General features: G+C 42.8%; 1 protein-coding gene across 1 annotated transcript in view; it reads left to right on the plus strand.

Annotated features, from left to right (window-relative positions):
• The window catches only part of LOC137371967 (extended synaptotagmin-3-like), a 145,886-nt gene that overhangs the window by 80,995 nt on the left and 39,223 nt on the right, over positions 1 to 25,668 (plus strand). The window contains exons 6-7 of the mRNA XM_068035144.1: positions 975 to 1,064; positions 11,782 to 11,837. Coding sequence (XP_067891245.1) covers positions 975 to 1,064; positions 11,782 to 11,837 — 146 coding nt within the window. The remainder of the gene's footprint in view (positions 1 to 974; positions 1,065 to 11,781; positions 11,838 to 25,668) is intronic.

Genomic DNA, 25,668 nt, shown 5'->3' on the forward strand with positions numbered 1-25,668 from the left:
TAGCCCTTAAGTGGCCAATTAATTGCCTCCTCCTGCAGCCACTGGTATATTACCAGTGGTGGACAGGCACTTTGCCAGCTGAGGAGCTTCCTAGTAGGCTGGGGGGGGGATGCCTCATGATAGGCCACCCTGTGCCCCACAGAGGGCCCCCCAGTGGCACATGCTGCACCCTGTTGGAGCCCCTCCCCCCGCCCTCTTAATCCACCCCCACCCCCCTCGCTGGGTCCCAGCCGATTGTTCCCGGCAAGGCCCAAAATCCCACTCACCTGTTTTAGGCCAGTGTCTATGCTGGTTCCTCCTGCTGGGTGCAGTCCAGCAGTGGCCACCACTCCCTGTGGCATTGCTGGGACTGAGGAGCTGCCAGCTGCTGATTGGTCAGCAGCTCTTGGAGGAACCTACTGTCTCAGAGGGGTGGAAGTCCTGACCAACGCAAATTAAGGGCCTGGTCCACGCAAACTTGCTGCGTGACTTCCAGGCCTGGCAGAGGCAGGCTCCCCCCCACGCCCCCTCCCCCACTTTTCAACTGGTGGGCAGGGCCTCTGCCACGACACAAAATTCCAGCCTTTATGTAGCTTCTCTGTGCAAAATTAATGCTATGTGCAAATCAAGTAAATTCTGGGTAGATTTGCACTCGTCTTGATAATTCCTGCTTAAACAAGCAAAATATTGATCAATGCGTTGATGTATATTGCACAAGCAATTTTAGGAATTGGGCAAAAGTTGGCAACCATAGATAGCACTAACAAAATAATTATACCTTAATGCACCATTAGTATTTATGCAGCTGTAATCTTGACAGCGAATTGAGCCAACAGAACAACACATCTAATCAAGTCCTCAGCTCCCACTATCTCTAAATATTGATGTGCCTTGTTTTGCCTGTTGTGTCAAACCTTCTTCATAGTGACAATTAGGAAGTACTGGTTCTTAAATTTGACATTCCGTATTAGTTATGGTATATGCTTGTACTACAGCTACACGGTACACTCCGAGTGATCCTGGAACCTCTCTCCAATCAGATGCCCCTGGTTGGAGCTGTGACTTTGTTCTTCATTCGCCGACCAGTAAGTTTTTGCATTTTATTTTGTCGTTTTACTGTTTAATTTTGGAACAAAAATAGCTCTCACCAACAAATCACTCATTTATTAAAATGTCATACATATTTTAAAAACATAATTTCTAAAAATACAATGAGAATGAAACCAGTTACAGATTTGATGTCATGGGATTCATAGTGATTATGGTTTATTTCATGCCAAGATGATCTGTGGCATCTCTTGATGAAGGATAATCTTTTGATGTTTCCCAAAGCACAAGAAAAACATTTGCAAAGTTTATTAGATGCATTAATATATTACTAATTGATATTCAACCAAAGGGTTATTCATAATAACAGTTGTAAACTGCATGTCAGTCATTTGGCATATCTTGTGTAACCATGGGAAGGATTTTCGCCACAAGCTTCTGAAACCCGTCGTCAGGCTCGCCTTTTTTAGTGACTGGAAGCCAGTGTCCAGTGGCGTACCACAGGGATCTGTGCTGGGTCCCCTATTGTTTGTCATTTATATAAACGACATAGATGACTATGTGGGGGGTAGGATCAGTAAGTTCACGGATGACAGAGATTGGCCGAGTGGTTAACAGTGAGGTGGAGTGTCTTGGGTTACGGGATGGTCAAATGGGCAGAAAAATGGCAGATGGAATTTAACCCTGAAAAGTGTGAGGTGATACACTTTGGAAGGAGTAATGTGACACGGAAGTATTCAATGAATGGCCTGACACTGGGAAGTTCTGAGGAACAAAGGAATGTTTGTCCATAGATCACTGAAGGCAGAAGGGCAGGTTAATAGGGTGGTGAAAAAGGCATATGGGACACTTGCCTTTATCAATTGAGGCATAGATTACAAAAGCAGGGAGGTCATGTTGAAGTTGTACAGAACTTTGGTAAGGCCACAGCTGGAGTACTGTGTGCAATTCTGGTCGCCACATTATAGGAAGGATGTGATTGCATTGGAGGGGGTGCAGAGGCGATTCACCAGGATGGTGCCTGGGATGGAACATTTAAGCTATGAAGAGAGGTTGGATAGGCTTGGGTTGTTTTCACTGGAGCAGAGAAGACTGAGGGGTGACCTGATCGAGGTGTACAAGATTATGAGGGGCATGGACAGGGTGGATAGCGAGCAGCTGTTTCCCCCTTAGTTGAAGGGTCAGTTACGAGGGGTCACAAGTTTAAGGTGAGGGGCGGGAGGTTTAAGGGGGACTTTTCTACCCAGAGGGTGGTGATGGTCTGGAATGCCCTGCCTGGGAGGGTGATAGAGGTGGGTTGCCTTACATCCTTTAAAAGCAGCAGACTGAGATGGAAGGTAAGTATAGGAAAGAGTGCTTCAAAATGGAGGCATCCTCTCTCCAATGTTTTGAATTTTAAATAAAAACTGGCTTTTACAGCCTGGCTACCACTGTGCTGGGGGTGGAGTCCACATGGTGGCCTGTGGCTGTTGCTGCACCCAGGCAGGCAGGGAGGGCCTCTAGGCCTGCTTGGAGCATTAGTCCCCTGCCACCCCCCCACCAAGCCTGCCAGATCTGGAGGCCTCCTCCAGCAAAACTGGTCCCCATTTCCTGTGGGAAACTGGATGCTGACTTGAAAATCCCAGTCAACCTCATTTAATTGGCCTTATTAGACCCTTAACCAGCTAGGGGCGGCTACCTGCCTCGTCTGTTCGGGTAGCCCTGCTGCCCCAACCATCCACCATTCCCGCCCCCCCAATCCCGCCTCTATGAAAATGCCATGTGGAATCAACACGTCCGGCTCCGGCACTATTTTTAGCGCCCACCTGCCTCCGCTCCCAGCCCCTGTGGGGGGGCTAGAAATCAAGCCCCATAAATGGCACCAGATCCTGCTGCTCTGCTCTTCCCTGTATAAGCCCTCTCAGCTGTCTGCTATTTCATTCAGGTCTTCCAGTGCAAACTTCCCATCAGCTGAGTCCTGGCCTTCTATGTTGTCTTTTCACAAATGGTATCCATCGTCGGCCATGAGTTATGAGTGTATATGCAAAATTAAGAGCATTATGATATTCAATCATGTCTTAAGCACAGGATATTGCACTACTATGTCATAAGAACATAAAGAAACAGGAGCAGGATTAGGCCATTTGGCCCTTTGCACCTACTCCATCATTCAGTAAGGGCTGATCTTTTATCCCAGCTACACCTTCATGCACTATCCCATATCCCTTGATTTCCTTAGTATCTCAGCAATGTATTGATTTCTGACTTGAATATACTCTAAGACTGAATATCCACAGTTCTCTACAGAATTCCATCACAACGTGCAGAAGGAACAATCATACATTCTTTGAAGGTTATCCAAAGTACAGAAGCTTTATCTTACATTTTTACAATTTCATCCTGCTTGGTCGTGGGTTTGGAAGGTGCTTTTGAAAGAGCCTTGATGAGTTGCTGCAGTGCATCTCGTAGATGGTACACACTGCTGCCACTGTGTACCGGTGGTGGAGGAACAAAGAAAAGAACAAAGAAAATTACAGCACAGGAACAGGCCCTTTGGCCCTCCAAGCCTGCGCCGATCCAGATCCTCTATCTAAACATGTCGCTTATTTTCTAAGGGTCTGTATCTCTTTGCTTCCTGCCCATTCATGTATCTGTCTAGATGCATCTTAAAAGACGCTATCGTGCCCGCGTCTACCACCTCCGCTGGCAACACGTTCCAGGCACCCACCACCCTCTGCGTAAAGAACTTTCCACGCATATCCCCCCTAAACTTTTCCCCTCTCACTTTGAACTCGTGACCCCCAGTAATTGAATCCCCCACTCTGGGGAAAAAGCTTCTTGCTATCCACCCTGTCTATACCTCTCATGATTTTGTACACCTCAATCAGGTCTCCCCTCAACTCCCGTCTTTCTAATGAAAATAATCCTAATCTACTCAACCTCTCTTCATAGCTAGCGCCCTCCATACCAGGCAACATCCTGGTGAACCTCCTCTGCACCCTCTCCAAAGCATCCACATCCTTTTGGTAATGTGGCGACCAGAACTGCACGCAGTATTCCAAATGTGGCCGAACCAAAGTTTTATACAACTGTAACATGACCTGCCAACCCTTTTACTCAATACCCCGTCTGATGAAGGAAAGCATGCCGTATGCCTTCTTGACCACTCTATTGACCTGCGTTGCCACCTTCAGGGAACAATGGACCTGAACACCCAAATCTCTCTGTACATCAATTTTCCCCAGGACTTTTCCATTTACTGTATAGTTCACTCTTGAATTGGATCTTCCAAAATGCATCACCTCGCATTTGCCCTGATTGAACTCCATCTGCCATTTCTCTGCCCAACTCTCCAATCTATCTATATTCTGCTGTATGCTCTGACAGTCCCCTTCACTATCTGCTACTCCACCAATCTTAGTGTCGTCTGCAAACTTGCTAATCAGACCACCTATACTTTCCTCCAAATCATTTATGTATATCACAAAACAGTGGTCCCAGCACGGATCCCTGTGGAACACCACTGGTCACACGTCTCCATTTTGAGAAACTCCCTTCCACTGCTACTCTCTGTCTCCTGTTGCCCAGCCAGTTCTTTATCCATCTAGCTAGTACACCCTGGACCCCATGCGACTTCACTTTCTCCATCAGCCTACCATGGGGAACCTTATCAAACGCCTTACTGAAGTCCATGTATATGACATCTACAGCCCTTCCCTCATCAATCAACTTTGTCACTTCCTTAAAGAATCCTATTAAGTTGGTAAGACATAAACTTCCCTGCACAAAACCATGTTGCCTATCACTGATAAGCCCATTTTCTTCCAAATGGGAATAGATCCTATCCCTCAGTATCTTCTCCAGCAGCTTCCCTACCACTGACGTCAGGCTCACCGGTCTATAACTACCTGGATTATCCCTGCTACCCTTCTTAAATAAGGGGACAACATTAGCAATTCTCCAGTCCTCCGGGACCTCACCCGTGTTTAAGGATGCTGCAAAGATATCTGTTAAGGCCCCAGCTATTTCCTCTCTCGCTTCCCTCAGAAACCTGGGATAGATCCCATCCGGACCTGGGGACTTGTCCACCTTAATGCCTTTTAGAATACCCAACACTTCCTCTCTCCTTATGCCGACTTGACCTAGAGTAATCAAACATCTGTCCCTAACCTCAACATCCGTCATGTCCCTCTCCTCGGTGAATACCGATGCAAAGTACTCGTTTAGAATCTCACCCATTTTCTCTGACTCCACGCGTAACTTTCCTCCTTTGTCCTTGAGTGGGCCAATCCTTTCTCTAGTTACCCTCTTGCTCCTTATATATGAATAAAAGGCTTTGGGATTTTCCTTAACCCTGTTTGCTAAAAATATTTCATGACCCCATTTAGCTCTCTTAATTCCTCGTTTCAGATTGGTCCTACATTCCCGATATTCTTTCAAAGCTTCGTCTTTCTTCAGCCGCCTAGACCTTATGTATGCTTCCTTTTTCCTCTTAGCTAGTCTCATAATTTCACCTGTCATCCATGGTTCCCTAATCTTGCCATTTCTATCCCTCATTTTCACAGGAACATGTCTCTCCTGCACGCTAATCAACCTCTCTTTAAAAGCCCCCCACATATCAAATGAAGGGCGGCACAGTGGCGCAGTGGTTAGCACTGCAGCCTCACAGCTCCAGCGACCCGGGTTCAATTCTGGGTACTGTCTGTGTGGAGTTTGCAAGTTCTCCCTGTGTCTGCGTGGGTTTCCTCCGGGTGCTCCGGTTTCCTCCCACCACCAAAAGACTTGCAGGTGATAGGTAAATTGGCTGTTACAAATTGCCCCTAGTGTAGATAGGTGGTAGGGCATATGGGATTACTGTAGGGTTAGTATAAATGGGTGGTTGTTGGTCGGCACAGACTCGGTGGGCCGAGGGGCCTGTTTCAGTGCTGTATCTCTATAAAAAGAAAATGTGGATTTACCTTCAAACAGCTGCTCCCAATCTACATTCCCCAGCTCCTGCCGAATTTTGGGATAGTTGGCCTTCCCCCAATTTAGCACTCTTCCTTTAGGACCACTCTCGTCTTTGTCCATGAGTATTCTAAAACTTACGGAATTGTGATCACTATTCCCAAAGTAGTCCCCTACTGAAACTTCAGCTACCTGGCCGGGCTCATTCCCCAACACCAGGTCCAATATGGCCCCTTCCCGAGTTGGACTATTTACATACTGCTCTAGAAAACCCTCCTGGATGCTCCTTAAAAATTCTGCTCCATCTAGACCTCTAACACTAAGTGAATCCCAGTCAATGTTGGGAAAATTAAAATCTCCTATCACCACCACCCTGTTGCTCCTACATCTTTCCATAATCTGTTTACATATTTGTATCTCTATCTCACGCTCGCTGTTGGGAGGCCTGTAGTACAGCCCCAACATTGTTACTGCACCCTTCCTATTTCTGAGTTCTGCCCATATTGCCTCACTGCTCGAGTCCTCCATGGTGCCCTCCTTCAGCACAGCTGTGATATCCTCTTTGACCAGTAATGCAACTCCTCCACCCCTTTTACCTCCCTCTCTATCCCGCTTGAAGCATCGATATCCTGGGATATTTAGTTGCCAATCATGCCCTTCCCTCAACCAAGTCTCAGTAATAGCAATAACATCATACTCCCAGGTAATAATCCAAGCCCTAAGTTCATCTGCCTTACCTACTACACTTCTTGCATTAAAAGAAATGCACCTCAGACCACCAGTCCCTTTGCGTTCATCATCTGCTCCCTGTCTACTCTTTCCCTTAGTCACACTGACTTCATTATCTAGTTCCTTACAGGGCTTTAGTTACTACCTCCTTACTGTCCACTGACCTCCTCATTTGGTTCCCATCCCCCTGCCACATTAGTTTAAACCCTCCCCAACAGCGCTAGCAAAAGCACCCCCAAGGACTGGTTCCAGTCCGGCCCAGGTGTAGACCGTCCAATTTGTAATAGTCCCACCTCCCCCAGAACCGGTCCCAATGTCCCAAAAATCTGAACCCCTCCCTCCTGCACCATCTCTCAAGCCACGCATTCATCCTGACTATTCTTTCATTTCTACTCTGACTATCACGTGGCACTGGTAGCAATCCTGAGATTACTACCTCTGAGGTCCTACTTTTTAACTTGGCTCCTAACTCCCTAAATTCTGCTTGTGGGACCTCATCCCGTTTTTTACCTATATCATTGGTGCCTATGTGCACAACAACAACTGGCTGTTCACCCTCCCCTTTCAGAATGTTCTGCAGCCGATCTGAGACATCCCTGACCCGTGCACCTGGGAGGCAACATACCATTTGGGAGTCTCTTTTTCGACCACAGAACCGCCTATCTACTCCCCTTACAATCGAATCCCCTATGACTATAGCCCTTCCACTCTTTTTCCCGCCTTTCCGAACAGCAGAGCCAGCCACGGTGCCATGAACCTGGCTACTGCTGCCTTCCCCTGGTGAGCCATCTCCCTCAACAGTATCCAAAACAGTATACCTGTTTTGGAGGGAGATGACCGCAGGGGACACCTGCATTGCCTTCCTGCTCTTTCTCTGCCTTTTGGTCACCCATTCCCTTTCTCCCTCAGCAATCCTAATCTGCGGTGTGACCAATTCGCTAAACGTGCTATCCACGACCTCCTCAGCATCGCGGATGCTCCAAAGTGAGTCCCTCCGCAGCTCCAGAGCTGTCATGCGGTCTAACAAGAGCTGCAGCTGGACACACTTCCAGCACGTGAAGGAGTCAGGGACATCAGCCGTGTCCCTGAGCTCCCACATTGAGCAAGAGGAGCATAACACGGGTCTGAGATCTCCTGCCATTTTTAATCTTAAGCTTAACTTAGTCTTAACTTAGATAAATGAAAAAGGAACGAAAAGTTTTTACCAATCACACGAGAAAAAAAAAAATAGAAAAAGCCTTACCTTATCTGCACACCACCGAGTCCTTTTTTTTTGGTTAGAGGAGGAGGGCAGGTGAGAGACACTACAGGTATAGTGTCTCGGGTTCAGCCGCTGCCCAAATATATCGGACTTACTTACCCAGCTGCCACCTCGCTCTCCCTGTCGCCGCTGCAAAAGAGGGGTTGGATGGGGTGCCAGTCTAGCAGGCTGCTTTGTATGGGATGGTCGAACCTCTTGAGTATTGTTGGAGCTGCACCCATCCAGGCATTGGAAATTATTCCATCATACTCCTGACTTGTTCCTTGTAGATGGTAGACAAGCTTTAGGGAGTCAGGAGGTGAGTTAGTCGCTGCAGAATTCCCAGCCTCTGACCTGCTTTTGCATTTATGTGGCTGGTCCAGTTAAGTTTCTGGTCAATGGTAACCCCCAGGATGTTGATAGTGGGGGACATCAGTGTTGGTAATGACAGTGCATGTCAAGGGGAGATGGTTGGATTCTCTGTTGGAGATGGTTATTGCCTGGCAATATTGTGTGGCTCGAATGTTACTTGCCACTTATCAGCTCAAGCCTGAATGTTGTCTAGGTCTTGCTTCATTATCTGAGGAGTTGCAGGTGGTACTGAGCACTGCACAATCATCAGCGAACATCCCCACCCTGACCTTATGATGAAGGGAAGGTCATTGAAACAGCTGAAGATGGTTGGGCCTCGGATACTACCCTGAGGTAGAGGCCTGCTCAGGTCGGGAAAAAGAAACCGACCCGAGCCCGACTGATCCACAGCGGACCCGAGCCTGGCCCGGCCCCAGTCCCTCCAATTTTGCCCTGAGCCCGGCCCGACTTGAGGCCCGACCCAACCTGAGCCCGACCCAACCATCCCTTTACTTACCTTTACTTAGCTCCATGAAGCTGCAGCGCATGCGTGATGACATCATAGTGACATCACTTGCTCACTGCGCAGACTCAGTTTCGTCCCGGACTCCCAGCTTTGCTAAGTTTTTTATTTTTAATACTTACCAGCAGAACATTTACCGTGTGTGCCCGGCCCAGCCAGACCCGGAAGATGAGCCCAACCCGACCCGAACCCAACACATGTCGGGTCCTGTCCGGTTCGGGTCGGGAATCAGGCCTTTACCCTGAGGATGTCCTCCCAAGGCCACAACCTTTCACAGGTCTGATCATGTCTTCACTGAGAGCCAAAAAGCCACTTCCTCCTTTGCTGCATTGTAAATAGAAATCTCACAACTGAAGAGCCTTAGAATTTGTGGGTTCAGTGCCTTGAATCGCCAGCCTTAGAAATGTCAATGAACCACATTGTTACAGGCACAAAATAGCTGTCTTGACCCTTGCTGCTGCAGCAGTGCAGGATTTTTCTACCCTTGCCCTTCATTCCCAAGAGGTAGACTGCCTATGGAAAGGCTAATAACACTGGGTCCATCATGAATATTTAATGAAGGAAAATTGGATTGGTTCCGGGCAGAGTTACAGGCAGTTTTGGAAAACCTGGTACATTTATACTAAAGTGTATTGTCTTTTCAAATATTAAACTTGCCTGAAAAGTGTCATTATTTAAACATTAAGGATTAAAATGCAATCATGGAGAGCATTCTTATTTGCTTAGCAAAGTTAATCTTGAGTAACAGACATACAGAAGAGGTTATTTTCATTTCCTTAATATGTTTCCCAAATGTTTACTGAAATAGCTGATCTTAGCTGGGAAAAGGGCAGGAGCTGACTTAACTATCCCCCAACAAATTGAATCAAAAATACTCTTCCTCATTTTCAAATGTTGTCATGATCACCTTACCTTTGCAATTTCTTCCAGCTTTGTGTCCCTTTCTGCATCTTTCAATACTTCTGCTCTGGCCATCTGTGCATCTGCTATCGTTGGTAGAGCTTTCAGCTGCCTTAGGCCAACTTTTTGCAACTCCCTCCCACACTCATCTGCCTCTGTTTTGTTTATTTTTCACTCTCCATCATTTTTAAAAACTGCCTTGAAGCCTATCTTTTTGACCAGGTTTTCAACCACCTCTCAATCTCTCACCCTAATTGCTTGACAACTTATATTTTTTAGTTTTGTTTTCCTTCTGTAAAGCACTGTGCAACATGTTTCTGTATTAAAGTTGCTGCACAAATATAGGTTATTGTTATTGATCCCCCTACTTTAAGGAACAAATTCCAGTTATGTAATGCACATTCCTCCTCCTGAATGTTTCAATATAATCCCAAAGCTAATAATAATTAGCTTTAATTCCAGTTGCAGTTGTCATTTTGCCTCTAGTTAATTCCAATGGTAGTTATGGTCTTGATGCTGGTTCTAATTCGCAGTTCTGCAGATAACTTACTTCTCTCTATTTATTCTCACCTCCCTTACAAAGTGTGTTTATCTGTCCGAATGTATAGTATTATCTTTTTGTGGAGCAATGGAGAGGAGTTTAAGAAGGAGCAGCTGTAATTGGTAGAAAAAGATTGTGGGCTGGATTTTGTGCTGGAGGCGAGGCTCCTGCTCAGGACCTAACAGGCGAGGGGAAGCCCACCTCTGCCTTTTCATGCCCACCCTCAGAGTGATCCTTTGGTCTTTTTAAATCAAAGTTTCAGCAGCCAGGATCCCTGGGGTCCCGCCTCCAGCCAATCAGATGGCCGGCAGCTCAGCAGTATCAGCAGCACCACTGGGAGTGGTGGCCAGTGCTGGTACTTCAGAGGCCTCAGACCCAGAACCAGCACTGGGACCCCAGACCAGAGTTAGGTGAAGCGGTGTCACCGGGGCCAGTCCCGAAGGCCCCGGTGAGTGGAGGTAGGGAGTGGTCGTGCAGTCTAGGGGGAGGGGGATTCTTGGGGATAAAGTGGCTCCCAGTGGGGGTCCTCCATAGGGCCCACAAATTGCCCACAAAGGAGGAACCCCTTAGAGTCATAGAGTTATACAGCACAGAAACCGGCCCTTTGGCCTATCATGTCTGTGTCAGCCATCAAGCACCTAACTATTCAAGACCCATTTTCCAGCATTTGGCCCGTAGCCTTGTATGCTATGGCGTTTCAAGTGCTCATCTTAATACTTCTTAAATGTACCACCACTTCAGACAGTGTATACCAGATTCCAACCACCCTCTGGTTGAAATTTTTTTTCCTCAAATCCCCTCTAAACCTCCTGCATCTTAACTTAAATCTGTGCCCCCTGGTTATTGACCCCTCCACTAAGGGAGAAAGTCTCTTCCTATGTCCCCCCTCAGCCTTCTCTGTTCTAAGGAAAAAAATCCTAACCCCTTCTCCACCACCCCCCAAGCCTGCAGGGAGGGTGCCTCGTGTTACAAGGCATCCTCCCCGCTTGGTGGAGGCACACCCCACCACTGGTAAGATCTCATTGGCGGCGGGAAGAGGCCCTTACTTGGCCGTTAATAGGCCACTTAAGAGTCTCAATTGGCCTCTGGGTGGGAATATTGTCATCGGCCTATCCCATCCCCAGGAAGATTGCTTGGCGACGGGTACTGCGCCCTGCACTCCCCCTCCCCCTCAACCACCTGTTGCAATACTTCGGGCCCCCCTGGCCTCAAGAGGCCACACAAAATCCTGGCCAGTGAAGGGTAATTGCCTTAATAATTAAAAAAGGGGGTCAAATGGAACCATGTGAGAGTAGGAAATGTTGTCCTCCTCTGAGTCAATTATAAATATTTTGATGTAGAATTTTGTGGCAAAGTGAAGACAACCGACTGCTTTTCACACCAACCCCAAAGACCACACCATTTTATTCAAGAAAATATTCTTTCTCTAGCCTGAAAAAAGATTGGTAAATGTAATTTTAATATTGTGCAAACAAAAATGATTTTCTTATTAATGAACACATAGCTTCCTGTTCTTCTTCCGATGCTATCAATTTCTCTCATCAGGTTCTGGAAATCAGCTGGACAGGACTGACCAACCTACTGGATATTCCTGGACTTAGGTAAGTATTTCACACCATCTAACTTTTTTGCAGATTGGGAAGTAGAATTGATTTAGATATTGACTTTACTGTGAATTAAAGGAATAAGAATAAAGGAAATAAAAGTAGTACTCGAAAAATTAATTGGATTGGAAACTTAAGTCCCCTGGACCAGTTGAGCTTCATCCCAGAGTATTGAAGGAGGTAGCTATAGAGATAGCGGATGCATTGGTGGTTATCTTGCAAAATTCTATAGATTCTGGAAGGGTTCCGGCAGAATGGAAACTGGCAAAGGAAACCCCACTGTTTAAGAAAGGCGAAAGAGAAAAAAACGGAGAACTACAGACCTGTTCGCATACCTATAGGTATGCAGGTACAGCAAGTAATAAAGAAGGCTAATGGAATGCTATCCCTTATTACAAGAGTCATTGAAAATAAAAGTAAGGATGTTATGCTTCAGTTATACAGGGCATTGGTGAGACCACATCTCGAATAATGTGTGCAGTTTTGGTCTCCTTATTTAAGGAAGGATGTAAATGCGTTGGAGGTGGTTCAGAGGAGGTTTACTAGATTGATTACTGAAATGAGCAGGTTGTTTTATGAGGAAAAGTTGGACAGACTAGGCTTGTTTTCACTGAAGTTTAGAAGAGTGAGGGGAGACTTGATTGAAGTATTTAAGATCCTGAACGGTCTTGATGAGGTGGATGTGGAAAGGATGTTTCCTCTTGTGGGTGAGTCTAGAACTAGTTTTAAAATTAGGGGTCGCCCTTTCAGGACAGAGATGAGGAGAAATTTTTTCTGAGGGTTGTGCGACTTTGGAACTCTCTGCCTCAGAAGGTGATGGAGGCTGGGTCTTTGAATCTTTTTTAGCGGAGGTAGATAGATTCTTGTTAGGCAATGGAATCAATGGTTATCGGGGGTAGATGGGAGTGTGGTATTTGTAACACGAACAGATCAGCCACGATCTTATTGAATGGCAGAGCAGGCTCGAGGGGCCGAATGGCCTACTTCTGCTCCTAATTCGTACGTACATCAGGAATAGGGAAAATGCTAGATTCTATTATAAAGGATGAGATAATTGGACACTTGGAAAATAATATGACTGGGCAGAGTCAACATGGATTTATGAAGGGGAAATCATGTTTGACAAACCTGTTGGATTGTTTTGAGGATGTTACTTATAGCATAGATAAAGAAGAACCAGTGGATGAGATGTATTTGGATTGTCAGAAGGCTTTTGATAACATCCCAAACAGGAGGTTAGTAAACAAAATTAGAGCACATGGGATTGGGGGTAATATACTGCAATGGATTGAGAATTGGTTAACAGACAGAAAGCAGAGAGTAGGAATAAAGGGTCATTCTCAGGATTGCAGGCTGTTACTAGTGGGGTACCTCAAGGATCAGTGCTTGGGCACCAGCTGTTCACAATCTATATAGAGGATTTGAATGTGGAGACAAGATGTAATATTTCCAAATTTGCTGATGACACAAAACTAGGTAGGAATCTAAGTTGTGAGGAGGATGCAAGGAAGCTTCTAGAGGATTTGGACAGCCTATGTGAATGGGAAAGAACATGGCAAATGGAATATAATGTGAATAAGTGTGAAGTTATCCACTTTGGTACAAAAACCAGAAAGGCAGAGTATTTCTTAAATGTTGAGAGGTTGGGAAGTGTTGATATCCAAAGGGACCTGGATGCCCTTGGTCATGAGTAACTAAAGGCTAGAAGTTACAAAAATAATAAAAGGACAAAACTAAAGGCACGGAATCTGAATGCATGTAGCATTCGAAACAAAACAGATGAACTGAGAGCACAAATAGAAATAAATAAGTACGATTTGATAGCCATTACAGAGACATGGCTACAGGATGACATAGATTGGGACCTGAATATTGAAGGGTATATGGCAGTTAGGAAGGACAGGAAGCTAGGAAAAGGTGGAGGGGTAGCTCTTGTTAATTAATGATGGTATTAGCACATTAGAGAGGGATGACCTAAGTTCAGGAGACCAGGATGTAGAAGTAGTTTGGGTAGCGATGAGAAGTCATAAAGGCAAGAAGTCACTTGTGGGAGTGGTGGAGGCCACCTAACATTAACCACATTGTAGGATGGGTTATAAAGGAAGAAATAATGGCAGCTTGGCAGAAAGGTACTGTGATAATTATGGGGTATTTTAACCAACATATTTACTGGAAAAATCAGATGGGCAGAGGTAGCCTAGATGAGGAGTACATTGAATGTTTTCAGGATAATTTCTTGGAACAATATGTCCTGCAGCCAACCAGAGAGCAGGCTAAACTAGACCGGGTATTGTGCAACGCGATTGGATTAATTAATGACCTCATAGTTAAGGCGCCGCTAGGTAGCAGCGATCATAATATGTTTGAATTTTACATTCAGTTTGAGGGAGAGAATAGTGGGTCCAAGACGAGTATTTTAAACTTAAATGAAGGCATGAAAGCAGAACTAGCTAAAGTGAACTGGCAAATCAATTTAAGGGATGGGTCAATAGAGATGCAGTGGCAGACATTTAAGGGGATATTTCAGAATCCACAGAATAGATACATTTCAACGCGAAAGAAAAATTCCAAGGGTGGGACCCACCATCCGTGGTTAACTAAAACAGTTAAAAAGAGTATCAAACTTAAAGAAAAAGCCTAAAATTGCGCAAAGATGGGAGGCAGGTCTGAAGATTGGACAGAATATTTTTTTAAAAAAGCAAAGAATGACCAAAAGATTGATAAGGAAGGTAAAATTAGAGTACAAGAGAAAGCTAATAGAAATATAAAGACAGATAGTAAGAGTTTCTTATAGATATTTTAAAAATATCCTATGGTCCTATATAAAGTGAGTCTGGGGAATTAATAATGGATAATAAGGAGATGGCACATAAATTGAACAGATATGTTGCTTTGGTCTTCACTATTGAGGATACAAGTAACATCCCAGTATTAGCTATAAATCAGGAAATGGAAGAGAGGGAGGAACTCAAGAAAATTACAATCACCAGGGAAGTGGTACTGAACAAATTGTTGGAGCTGCGAGCTGACAAGTCCCCGGGTCCTGATGGACTTCATCCACGGGTGTTAAAAGAAGTGGCTAGTGAGATAGTTGATGTGTTAGTTTTAATTTTCCAAAATTCCCTAGATTCGGGGAAGGTTCTGTTAGATTGGAAAATAGCAAATGTAACTCCTTTATTCAAAAAGGGAAGGAGACAGAAAGCAGGAAACTGCAGGTCAGTTATCTTAACATCTGTCTTAGGGAAAATGTTAAAATCTACTATTAAAGATCGTAGGGCAGGGCATTTGGAAAAGTTCAAGGTAATCAGGCAGAGTCAACATGGTTTTGTGAAAGGGAAATCATGTTTAACCAATTTATTGGAGTTCTTTGAGGTAGTTACATGTGCTGTGTATAAAGGTGGATGTATTGTACTTAGATTTCCAGAAGGCATTTGATAAGGTGCCACATCAAAGGTTATTGCGGAAAATAAAAGCTCATGGTGTAGGGGGGTAACATATTGGCATGGATAGAAGATTGGCTAGCTAACAGGAAACCGAGAGTAGGCATAAATGGGTTATTTTCTGGTTGGCAAGATGTGACGAGTGGTGTGCCACAGGAATCTGTGATGGGGCCTCAACTTTTTACAATTTATATAAATGACTTAGATGAAGGGAGTGAAGGTATGGTTGCTAAATTTGCAGATGACACCAATATAGGTAGGAAAGTAACTTGTGAAGAGGACATAAGGGGGGTACAAAGGGATATAGATAGGTTAAGTAAGTGGGCAAACACCTGGCAAATGGAGTATAATGTGGAAAAGTGTGAAATTGTCCACTTCGGCAGGAAGAATAAAAAAGAAGCATATTATCTAAATGGTAAGAGATTGCAGAGCTCTGAAATGCAGAAGGATCTGGGTGTCCTACTGCATGAATCGCAAAAAGTTAGTATGCAGGTACAGCACTTAATTAGGAAAGCTAATAGAATGTTATTGTTTAACGCAAGGGGAATTGAATACAAAAGTAGGAAGGTTGTGCTTCAGTGATACAGGGCATTGGTGAGACCACATCCGGAGTACTGTATACAGTACTGGTCTCCTTATTTAAGGAAGGATGTAAATGTGTTGGAGGCAATACAGAGGTTTACGAGACTAATACCTGGAATGGGCGGGCTATCTTACCAGGAAAGATATGACAGACTAGGCTTGTATCCGCTGGAATTTAGAAGAGTAAGAGGTGACTTGATTGAAACATATAAGATCCTGAGGGGTCTTGAGAGGGTGGATGTGGAAAGGATGTTTCCCCTTGTGGGAGAATCTAGAACTAGGGGTTGTTGTTTAAAAATAAGGGGTCGCCTATTTAAGGCAGAGATGAGGAGAAATCTTTTCTCTGAGGGTTGTGAGTCTTTGGAATTCTCTTCCACAAAAGGTGGTGGAAGTAGAGTCTTTGAATATTTTTAGGGCAGAGGTAGATAGATTCTTGATAAGGGGGTGGATGGTTATTGGGGGTAGGTGGAAATGTGGAGTAATCAGTTCAGCCATGAACTTATTGAATGGCGGAGCAGGCTCGAAGGGCCAAATGGCCTACTCCTGCTCCTAATTTGTATGTTTGTATGTAGTATGCAGGTGCAGCAAGCAATTAAGAAGGCAAGTAATATGTTGGCCTTCATTGCAAGGGGATTTGAGTACAGGAGTAAAGAAGTCTTGCTTCAATTGTATAGAGCCTTGGTGAGACTGCAACTGGAGTATTGTGTACAGTTTTGATCTCCTTATCTAAGGAAGGATATACTTGCCATAGAGGGAGTCCAACAGAGGTTTACTAGCTGGATGGTGGGATTATCTAATGAGGAGAGACTGAGGAAACTGGGCATGTATTCTCTAGAATTTCGGAGAATGAGAGGTGAGCTCATTGAAATTTACAAAATGTACAGGGCATGACGGGATAGATGTGGACAGGATGTTTCCTGTGGCTGGTGAGTCTTGAACAAAGGGACACAGTCTCAGAATAAGGGCCAGACAATTTAAGACTGAGATGAGGAAGAATTTCTTTTGAGGGTGGTGAAACTTTGGAATTCTCTACCCCAGAGGCCTGTGGAAGCTCAATCATTGAGCAGGTTCAAGACAGAATATTATTGACATCAAGGGATTATGGGGATAGTGGGGAAAATTGGTGTTGAGGAAGATGATCATCCAGGATCATACTGAATGGTGGAGCAGGCTCGGCGAGTCGAATGGCCTACTCCTGCTCCTATTTCCTCTGTTCCTAATGAATAATTGGGTAATCCTGGATATAGTTTCCTCTGTTCAGTAGCTTAAGCAAAAAGTGAATGAGAATAAAATATACTCTATTCTACTATTTACTAACATTTTTGAATGTAAGAAAAAAATACCTCTTTAACTTTTACAAGATGCAGGAGCCTGGTTCAGGAAATGAATCCCCTTCATTTATCCTCGTTCTAACCAAGTGATGGTAAAGCAGGGAACATTCTCTAACTCATTGGTAAACCTTGGAAGTAATTCCATGGTATCAATAAATGCTAGCCAGTGACGACCACATCCCAGGAACAAATAAAAAAAAGTTTGTTAAATAGTTGTAATTGATCCCTGCTCACTATTTCATTGTCTATAAGATTTGTTTAAATAGTTTGACCTTTGTTTATTGCCACCAGTTAAATCACACTCCTTGTAATATACTCCTGCATCCATATTCTATATAATGGATAAGGTAGAGGAAAATGTTGCAAGTGGCAAAAGCCTGTTTCATGTCAATTCCAGAAATGATTAAACTTGCATATTCTCTGGGCGAATTAAAATTAAACCAGTTTCTAATTCTAGAGTTTGGAAGCTGTTGCAAATATAAATGGTGGCCTAGAGTTTCTGCTGCTTCACCTGGAATGCTTGTCTCCTTCAATGAGGTGCCTAGAGTGCAGTGCCAACCCAATCCTTTCCATAAACAAATGTGCATCAGTTTATCAATGGCGGGAGACAGTTATGTTTTTCAAATGGTTCACTAGTCACGGATGAACCTACAAAAGTACCTTTTGTAAAAACACTGTTTAAAACATGCTTTTTATGGTCATTAGATTTTAGATTTTACAATACTCTTGTAATATTTAAATATCAGTGACAAGTCTTAAATTCATGCAGTCTAGTTAAGATGGAGTCCAACTGTTGACAGATTTACTGTAACGCGAAGGAGAATGCAAATGTTTAACATCTGCACAATAAATGATGAGCAACAAATGATGGTTTGATTGGGGTAACTGAATGCTGGGTTAAATCTCAGCTACTTCTTTTGAGATGACAAGATTTAATCTGTACTGTGTATAACAAATTTGTATTTATAATCTTAATAAACTTGTTTATGATTTAGCTACACATGGTACACAAAGGAAATATTCCCTCAGGTCAGTGTTTCAGTAAATTAATTAATCACTGTGGGAGGCATCCCATCCTGATGAGCTATGTAAGCAGCACTTGAATGCCTATTATCAGATGCTGATCCAAACACACTTGCTGTGTCTTCTTGCTTTTCCCACTTTCCATTTAAGTTTGGTGCTTTTGTGATAGGAAAATTGATGCTACCTCCAATGACATGTCGGGACCGGCCGCTGAATGCAGGCACACCGCCGAGTTCAAAGGGCGCTGACGCGGAGCACAGCACCCGAATAAAATTCAGGCCATGGTGTGTGGACTAATGCCTTTTACTACAATAATTGTCAACAGGACTCCGTGCAAACACATTAATGTGTTCGTATGCTGATATCACAGAATACAATTTACCCTAATGATAGCATGTGCCAACATGGCACCTGAAATAAATTCTCTGTTCTGGAGTTAGTTCTCACTCATATACAAGGTGTGATATTACCAAGTGTCCACTCTACCCAACCTTCCAGCTCATGTTGCTATTGCTTGAGACATTTGCCTGACATAAGTTATCTAAATTATTCCCCAACCCCACCAATGGTCATTTAACAGGACTTGACAGGGTAGATGCAGGAAGGATGTTCACGATGGTGGGAGAGTCCAGAACCAGGGGTCATAGTCTAAGGATACGGGGTAAACCTTTCAGGACTGAGATGAGGAGAAATTTCTTCACCCAGAGAATGGTGAGCCTGTGGAATTCGCTACCACAGGAAGCAGTTGAGGCCAAAACATTGTATGTTTTCAAAAAGGAGTTAGATATAGCTCTTGGGTCTAAAGGGATCAAAGGGTATGGGGCGAAAGCCGGAACAGGCTACTCAGTTGGATGACGGCCATGATCATAATGAATGGCGGAACAGGCTCGAAGGGCCAAATGGCCTACTCCTGCTCCTATTTTCTATGTTTCTATGTTTTCTGGATGTGTCTTTCTCTCTGTTTGGTGTACATTCTTTAGTTGTTGTTTCACTGCATCGACCCTGCTGCTTGTCTCTTGGCTTAACTGAAGGCTAGCCATTTGGGAGGTCAGAATCTTCATCTGTCTGCTCATGGCTTCATGTGCTCTGGCAGTGTCTACAGCCTGCGATATTGTGAGCTTGTCCTGTCCGATTAGAGCTTTCTGTACTTCAGGATGTGCAGAGCTCCAACTGAGCTGATCTATCAGCCGTTCATCTAATTAGTTCCTAATATTTTACAAGCAATATAAGAATATATACATATATAACAAGGTGGGACCATATCAAGGAGACACCCAACAGGGTTTTATGCAATTTTCCTCAAATTCCCTCTAAACCTCCTGCCCCTTACCCTAAATCTATGCCCCCTGGTTCTTGACCCCTCTGCTAAGGGAAAAAGTTTCTTCCTTTCTAACATATCAATGCCCTCATGATCTTGTACACCTCAATCATGTCCCCCCTCAGCCTTCTCTGCTCCAAGGAAAACAACCCTAGCCTTTTCAGTCTCTCTTCATAGTTGAAATGCTCCAGCCTAGGCAACATCCTGGTGAATCTCCTCTGCACCCTCTCCAGTGCAATCACATCATTCCTATAGTGTGGGGACCAGAACTGTACACAGTACTCCAGCTGTGGCCTAACTCAGTTGAATAATTAGATTTTGTATGATTTTAAGCATAAAGGGGTGAAGTTTTGGTTTTGGGCATAATCGGCAATCCAGGTGAAAATTGCACACATATTTGGGGCAGTTTTGAAAAAAGTTTTTTCTCGAGTTTCACTCATAGTTGCATATCACTGAATGCAAGATCTGCTATGAACTAGTACAATCAGGCCACCTTTTAAAATGTAGTTTTTTTAAAATTAAAAATTGCTTTATAAAAAGTATTCCTTGATATGTTTAAGAGTGGTAACTTAGTGCTGTTTCATTACAGCTTAAGATGTGTTTTGCACAAAATAAGTATTTTTAATCAAGTCAATGTAACCTAATTTTAATTTACTAAAAATATTTTTTAAAAAGCCATTTGTTGGATACATTGGGGTACAGTAGTTTCTTAGTAAATAAAAATTGCATTCAAAAACTTTTAAAATGTGCCTATTAGTGTTATTATTAATAAAGACCCAGCATAATTTTTGAACCTCCTTGAAGGCCTGCAAACAAGTGGTTAGTGGAAACACCCAATAGTGATTCACCCTGAGGGTGTGGCCAGTTTTGTGGGTGGGGCCGGCTTCTGGCATAATAACTTCTAAACTACTGCAAAGATTGTGGTAACTCAGTTTATGCTGAATGTAAATTGTGCTTATACTTCAGCGATCTATTGCACGGGTTATGTTGATGTCAGTGATGTCAGGCAAACTGTGCTGGAAAAACAGCACACTGAGCAGCAACTCTACCCCATAGTTTCCAATCATTGTCGAGTGGTTGGCAATTTAATGTAACTCTGTTTTGGGAAAAACATTCAATGATAATTGTACTATTGTACTGTGGTGCTTTGCTTCTTCCTTATTTATTTCTCCACTCCTTTTTATTCTAATAAGTTGCTTGGCATTAAACAAACACATGATATGGCATAATGGAATATACAGCAAGGTGCTCTAAAGAGTGCTGTGAAGTTTTAAACCTACGCCATTAAAGGAAAACATGCATAATGGCTCACTAGTATACTCATTAAGTTTCTCTGTGCTTTGAGTAATATACTGCAGAGACCCCATTGTTTACAATGTAATCATATGAAAACGCTAAAAATAATGTTATGATAACTAAGGGAACATAATTTTAATTCAGCAATGTGCAAAGCACCAATAACTGAAGTAATGTGTATTAAAAGATTAATCCTTATGTCTCATTTGGTACTCTTGAGTTAAATTAACTTGAATCCTTAAAAAATGCATGCTTCATCCAACAGCAGACTGCAGCTAGTATCAAACTGCATTTACAAATGTTTGTACAAGAGTCAAAATATAAAAGCTTTTAGATTCTTCAAATCTAGGACAGTACTTGGCATTGAACTACAAGGAAGTTGTTTAATTGATCAGTCAGCATATCACAGACTATGAAAGTAAGGGTTTTCTGAATTACAAGTACTAGAATTGCAATTATTATCAAACTCTGTTTTAAAATATATATGCTTTCTTTGCGTGTGCTTTGCAAGCTAGAGATAGCTGAAAAAGTAATAAAGCTAATAGTGAAGTAGGATCAGTTATGCAATACTATCTCTCTTCAGGTTGTAAGCCACTGTTAATTTTTAAAATTGACTTCAATCCACTAAGGTGTTGTTGCCTGCTGAGGCCAGGCATCTAATAAAGTTAGATAGGTGACTCAGATCTCTACTAGTGTAGTTGGGTTCATGGCCAAGAGGCATGGGACTTTCTCTTCCCCCATAACTATAAAGAGTATTTTTTGGATTCAATCTTTTAAATTTCTGAGGTAACATGCTTATTTGTGACTTTTAATAGAGAGGTGCACAGTTAACAAATCTGAAAGTGGGAGATTGGCAATGTAGAATAACCAATCTCTACACAGAAGCAAGCCATTTGGCTCACCCTGTCTGTGCTAACCCCTTTCCATGCCCTTTATTGTTCTCTGTTTAACTTTATTAGATTCCCTCTTATTGTTGTGATTGACCTGGAGCAATAGCCACTTCTGATAATACATTTCACTTTTGAATAGCCAGTTATATGAATGAAGTACCTCAATTGCCATATCCATGCTTGTAGTAGTAATCTTAAATTTATATCCACTTGTTTCTAATTGACTAGTCAGTAGAAATTATTGTTGACTTTTTACCTTCTCCACCTCTTTCAGAATTTTGAACAAATCTATTTAATGGACCTTTTCCTTTTAATATTTACTGCCCCACTTAGTACAATCCTTGTTCCAAGTTTCTCATCAAAACTATATTCTCTCTGTCCTGGTATCTTGCATTTTTCCTGGTGACAATCTGACAACTGATGTGCTTTTTGTGTTGAGTGTGCCTTTTACATAAACCCAGAACTCCATCTTGTTTCAAGACTGTTTCCAGCCACAATCAAGTTTTTGAAGACCTGTATATTTCAGAATCACAGAACTGTTACAGCATAAAATGAGGCCATTCGGCCCATTGTGTCCGCACTGGCTCTCTGAAAGAGCAATTCCCTCAGTCCCATTCCCCTGCCTTCTCCCCATAACCCTGCACATTCTTCCTTTTCATATAACTGTCTAGTTCACTATTGAATGCTTCAATTGAATCTGCCTCCTCCACTTTCTCAGGCAGTGCATTGCAGATCTTAACTACTTGCTGTGTGAAAAAGTTTTTCCTCATGTCACTTTTGCTTCTCTTGCCAAATACTTTAAATCTGTGCCCTCTCGTTCTCGATCATTTCACGAGTGGGAACAGTTTCTCTCTATCTACTCTGTCCAGACCCCTCACGATTTTGAATACCTCTATTAAATCACCTCTCAGCCTTCTCTTCTCCAATGAAAACAGTCTTAACTTCTCCAATCTGTCTTCATAACTGAAATTCCTCATCCCTGGAACCATTCTTGTGAATCTCTTCTGTACTCTCTCCAATGCCCTCACGTCTTTCCTAAAGTGTGGCACCTAGAATTGGGCACCATAGTCCAGCTGAGGCCAAACTAGTGTCCTATATAAGTTCAACATAATGTCCTTGCTCTTGTATTCTATGCCCTATTAATAAAGCCCAAGATACTGTATGCTTTTTAATCATTTTAAAATCATGTTGTTCTTCCACTTTATAATAATTATTTAGGTCATATTTTTTCCCAAATGCATTCCTTCATATTTCTTTATGTTAAATTGTATTTGTCACACATTTTCCCACTCCCCTATCCATGTCCTGCAGTCTCTCACTTCTTCCTCACAGTTTACTATTCCCATATTTCTGATATGTTTGTCAAAATCACTTATGCATACATGGAACAAGCGTTGATGAGGAGGTCCCAACATTGATCTCTAGGCTGTTAGCTACATCTTGCCTCTCTGAGAAACAGCCACTCATGTTTACACTCCACTTCTTATATTTCATCTATCCATGCTATCACTTTAACTTTTGTCTTCACTACCTGTAATAAAAATTGGTGGATTCTACAGGAGATCCACTCCGCCAAATTTTGGTCCAGGAGATGAGAATGAAAATTTCCCACTGTGTCTAAAAGTTTGCAACACATTTCTTGGGATTTGTCTTTCTCCCAAGACTTCTGTCTCAGAGCAAAAAGGCAGGCAAACTTTCCTCGCTGTAATTTTGTCTAATTTGTATGAGCTTCAGCTTGAGATAATGCATAAAATATTCATTGTCCTCTAAAGGACCAATCATTTTACTATCTGGGCTGTAAAGCCACTCGGGCCACAGGTTGAACACTCCATCTCCAGCCCTCTTAACTTAAATTTTAGTCATGGAAGACAACTGCCTAGCTGTTTGACATAGAGTCACAAATTCCCTAATTTGACATGAGGCATAAAGTGCTTCACCATATTTCTGTGTGGCACTTTATCAGTTTTTTTTTAAGTCCAAATATACCACATCTACTACCTTCCCATTATTTATATTCTTGGCTATATTCTTGAATTTGGTAAAATTAGTCAAGCATAACATGCCCATTACAAATCCATGTTGACTGTCTGATTAATGAACATTTGGAAAGGTATAGATTTAATGTTCTCTAGCAGTTGTCTTGCTACCAATAGGAGGTTATTGGGGCTTTAATTACTTAGTTTATTTCTTTCCTTTTTGAACTGGAAAATAACAGCAGGTTTTCATCCCATTAGTCTGGAGTGGATTTAAGCCCTTGCCTTGGAGTTCACTAAGCTCCCTTCTTATTCAGTTTTTAGTACATAATTGTTTGAACTCTAAAGTAAGGGCTTGAATCCACCTCAGACTGAAGGATGAAAGCTTGCTGTCTCTCTCTGTTTGCTACAACAATCCTTGAAATGACTTGGAGCAGTTTCAAACCCCCATGCAAAATTGCACATGCTTGGTACTAATTGGCAGTGTCACTCACTGGGCAAGGCCAAAACATTAACTGGTGCGAGAAATGGAAAATATTCATTGGTGTAATAACGGATGCACTTCTGAAGTTGAAGCGAAGCTACGTTGTTGCTATAAAGTTGAAGTGGCACATGCAATGTGATCCTAGGGTGATAAATGCTGCCATCATCTGACCAAAATGAGAAATGTTCTAGTCCCCATTAAGAATATTCTTTTTTTCTTTTGGGCCTCCTTATCTCGAGAGACAATGGATACGCGCCTGGAGGTGGTCAGTGGTTTGTGAAGCAGCGCCTGGAGTGGCTATAAAGGCCAATTCTGGAGTGACAGGCTCTTCCACAGGTGCTGCAGAGAAATTTGTTTGTCGGGAATATTACTTGTGCATTTGATAATTAGAAAAAACCCCAGAACGTAATGAAATACTGCCAATGCATTTTTGACAATCTTCTCAGAAATGCAGTAAAACAGTTACCATAGTAAACACATTGCCTGAGTACTGCTATACAGTAATTATTCGTACTTATTTGAGATGGAGATTTATAAATTTTACTGTGACTTTTGGATGAGAGCTTAAACCAAGGTCCCATCTGTCCCCCCCCACCCCCCCCCCCCCACCTCCCCAACCCCCACCCCTCCCCCAGGCAGACATAAAAATCTTATTATTTTGAAGAAGAGCAAGGACGTTCTCCCTGGTATCTTTGCCAATATTTATCCCTCTTCCAACATTACCTTCCAAAAGAAAAGATTATCTTGTCATTGTGACATTGCTGTTTTGTGGGATCTTGCTGTGCGCAAATTGGTTGCCACGTTTCCTACGTTACCACACTGACTACAACCAAAGAATTACTTTTTTTGAAGTATAAAGTGCTTTGGGACATCCTGAGGTCATGAAAAGTGCTATATAAATATAAGTTCTTTCTTTAATTGAACAATAGCTCATTGCTGTTTAATCAAGTATTCACAAAGCAGTATGTTTATATGGAAAATGGCCATTGTGAAATAAGAGACTAATTGGAATAAGAGACTTGTAACATGCACATGTTTAATAAATGGGCCAGAATTTGCTGGAGAGGAGAATCTTGTGGCAAGCGCCATGAGTTGATCTTTTCTGCACCTTACAGCTCCAAATATTTTTGCGTCCCAAATTGCTGGAAGTGTGAATTGATAATGCCGCAGTGAGGCCAAGGGAGCATCTGGAACCTTGGTGAGCGACGAGAGCAGTAGTCTATCTCTTTAACCAATTACGTTTAAAGGAATAGAGGAATGGCAGAGAAGGTAATACAGTGAATTGGAGTCAAATTTAGATACAGAAAGCAAAATAGAGAAAGAAAGATTGGTTTGAGAGAGAGGGAAAAAAAGACAAATGAAAAGTTTAAAAAAATTAAAACTCTACGAACAATTTACTGCCTGCAGTCGTGAAACTGCACAGTTTCAATTGTTCCCTTTCTGGGACTCCAAGGTTGAGGGGTATTTCAGGACCATTAATCACCTCATTAT

Source organism: Heterodontus francisci, chromosome 7 (assembly GCF_036365525.1).
Source record: "Heterodontus francisci isolate sHetFra1 chromosome 7, sHetFra1.hap1, whole genome shotgun sequence".
NCBI lineage: Eukaryota > Metazoa > Chordata > Chondrichthyes > Heterodontiformes > Heterodontidae > Heterodontus > Heterodontus francisci.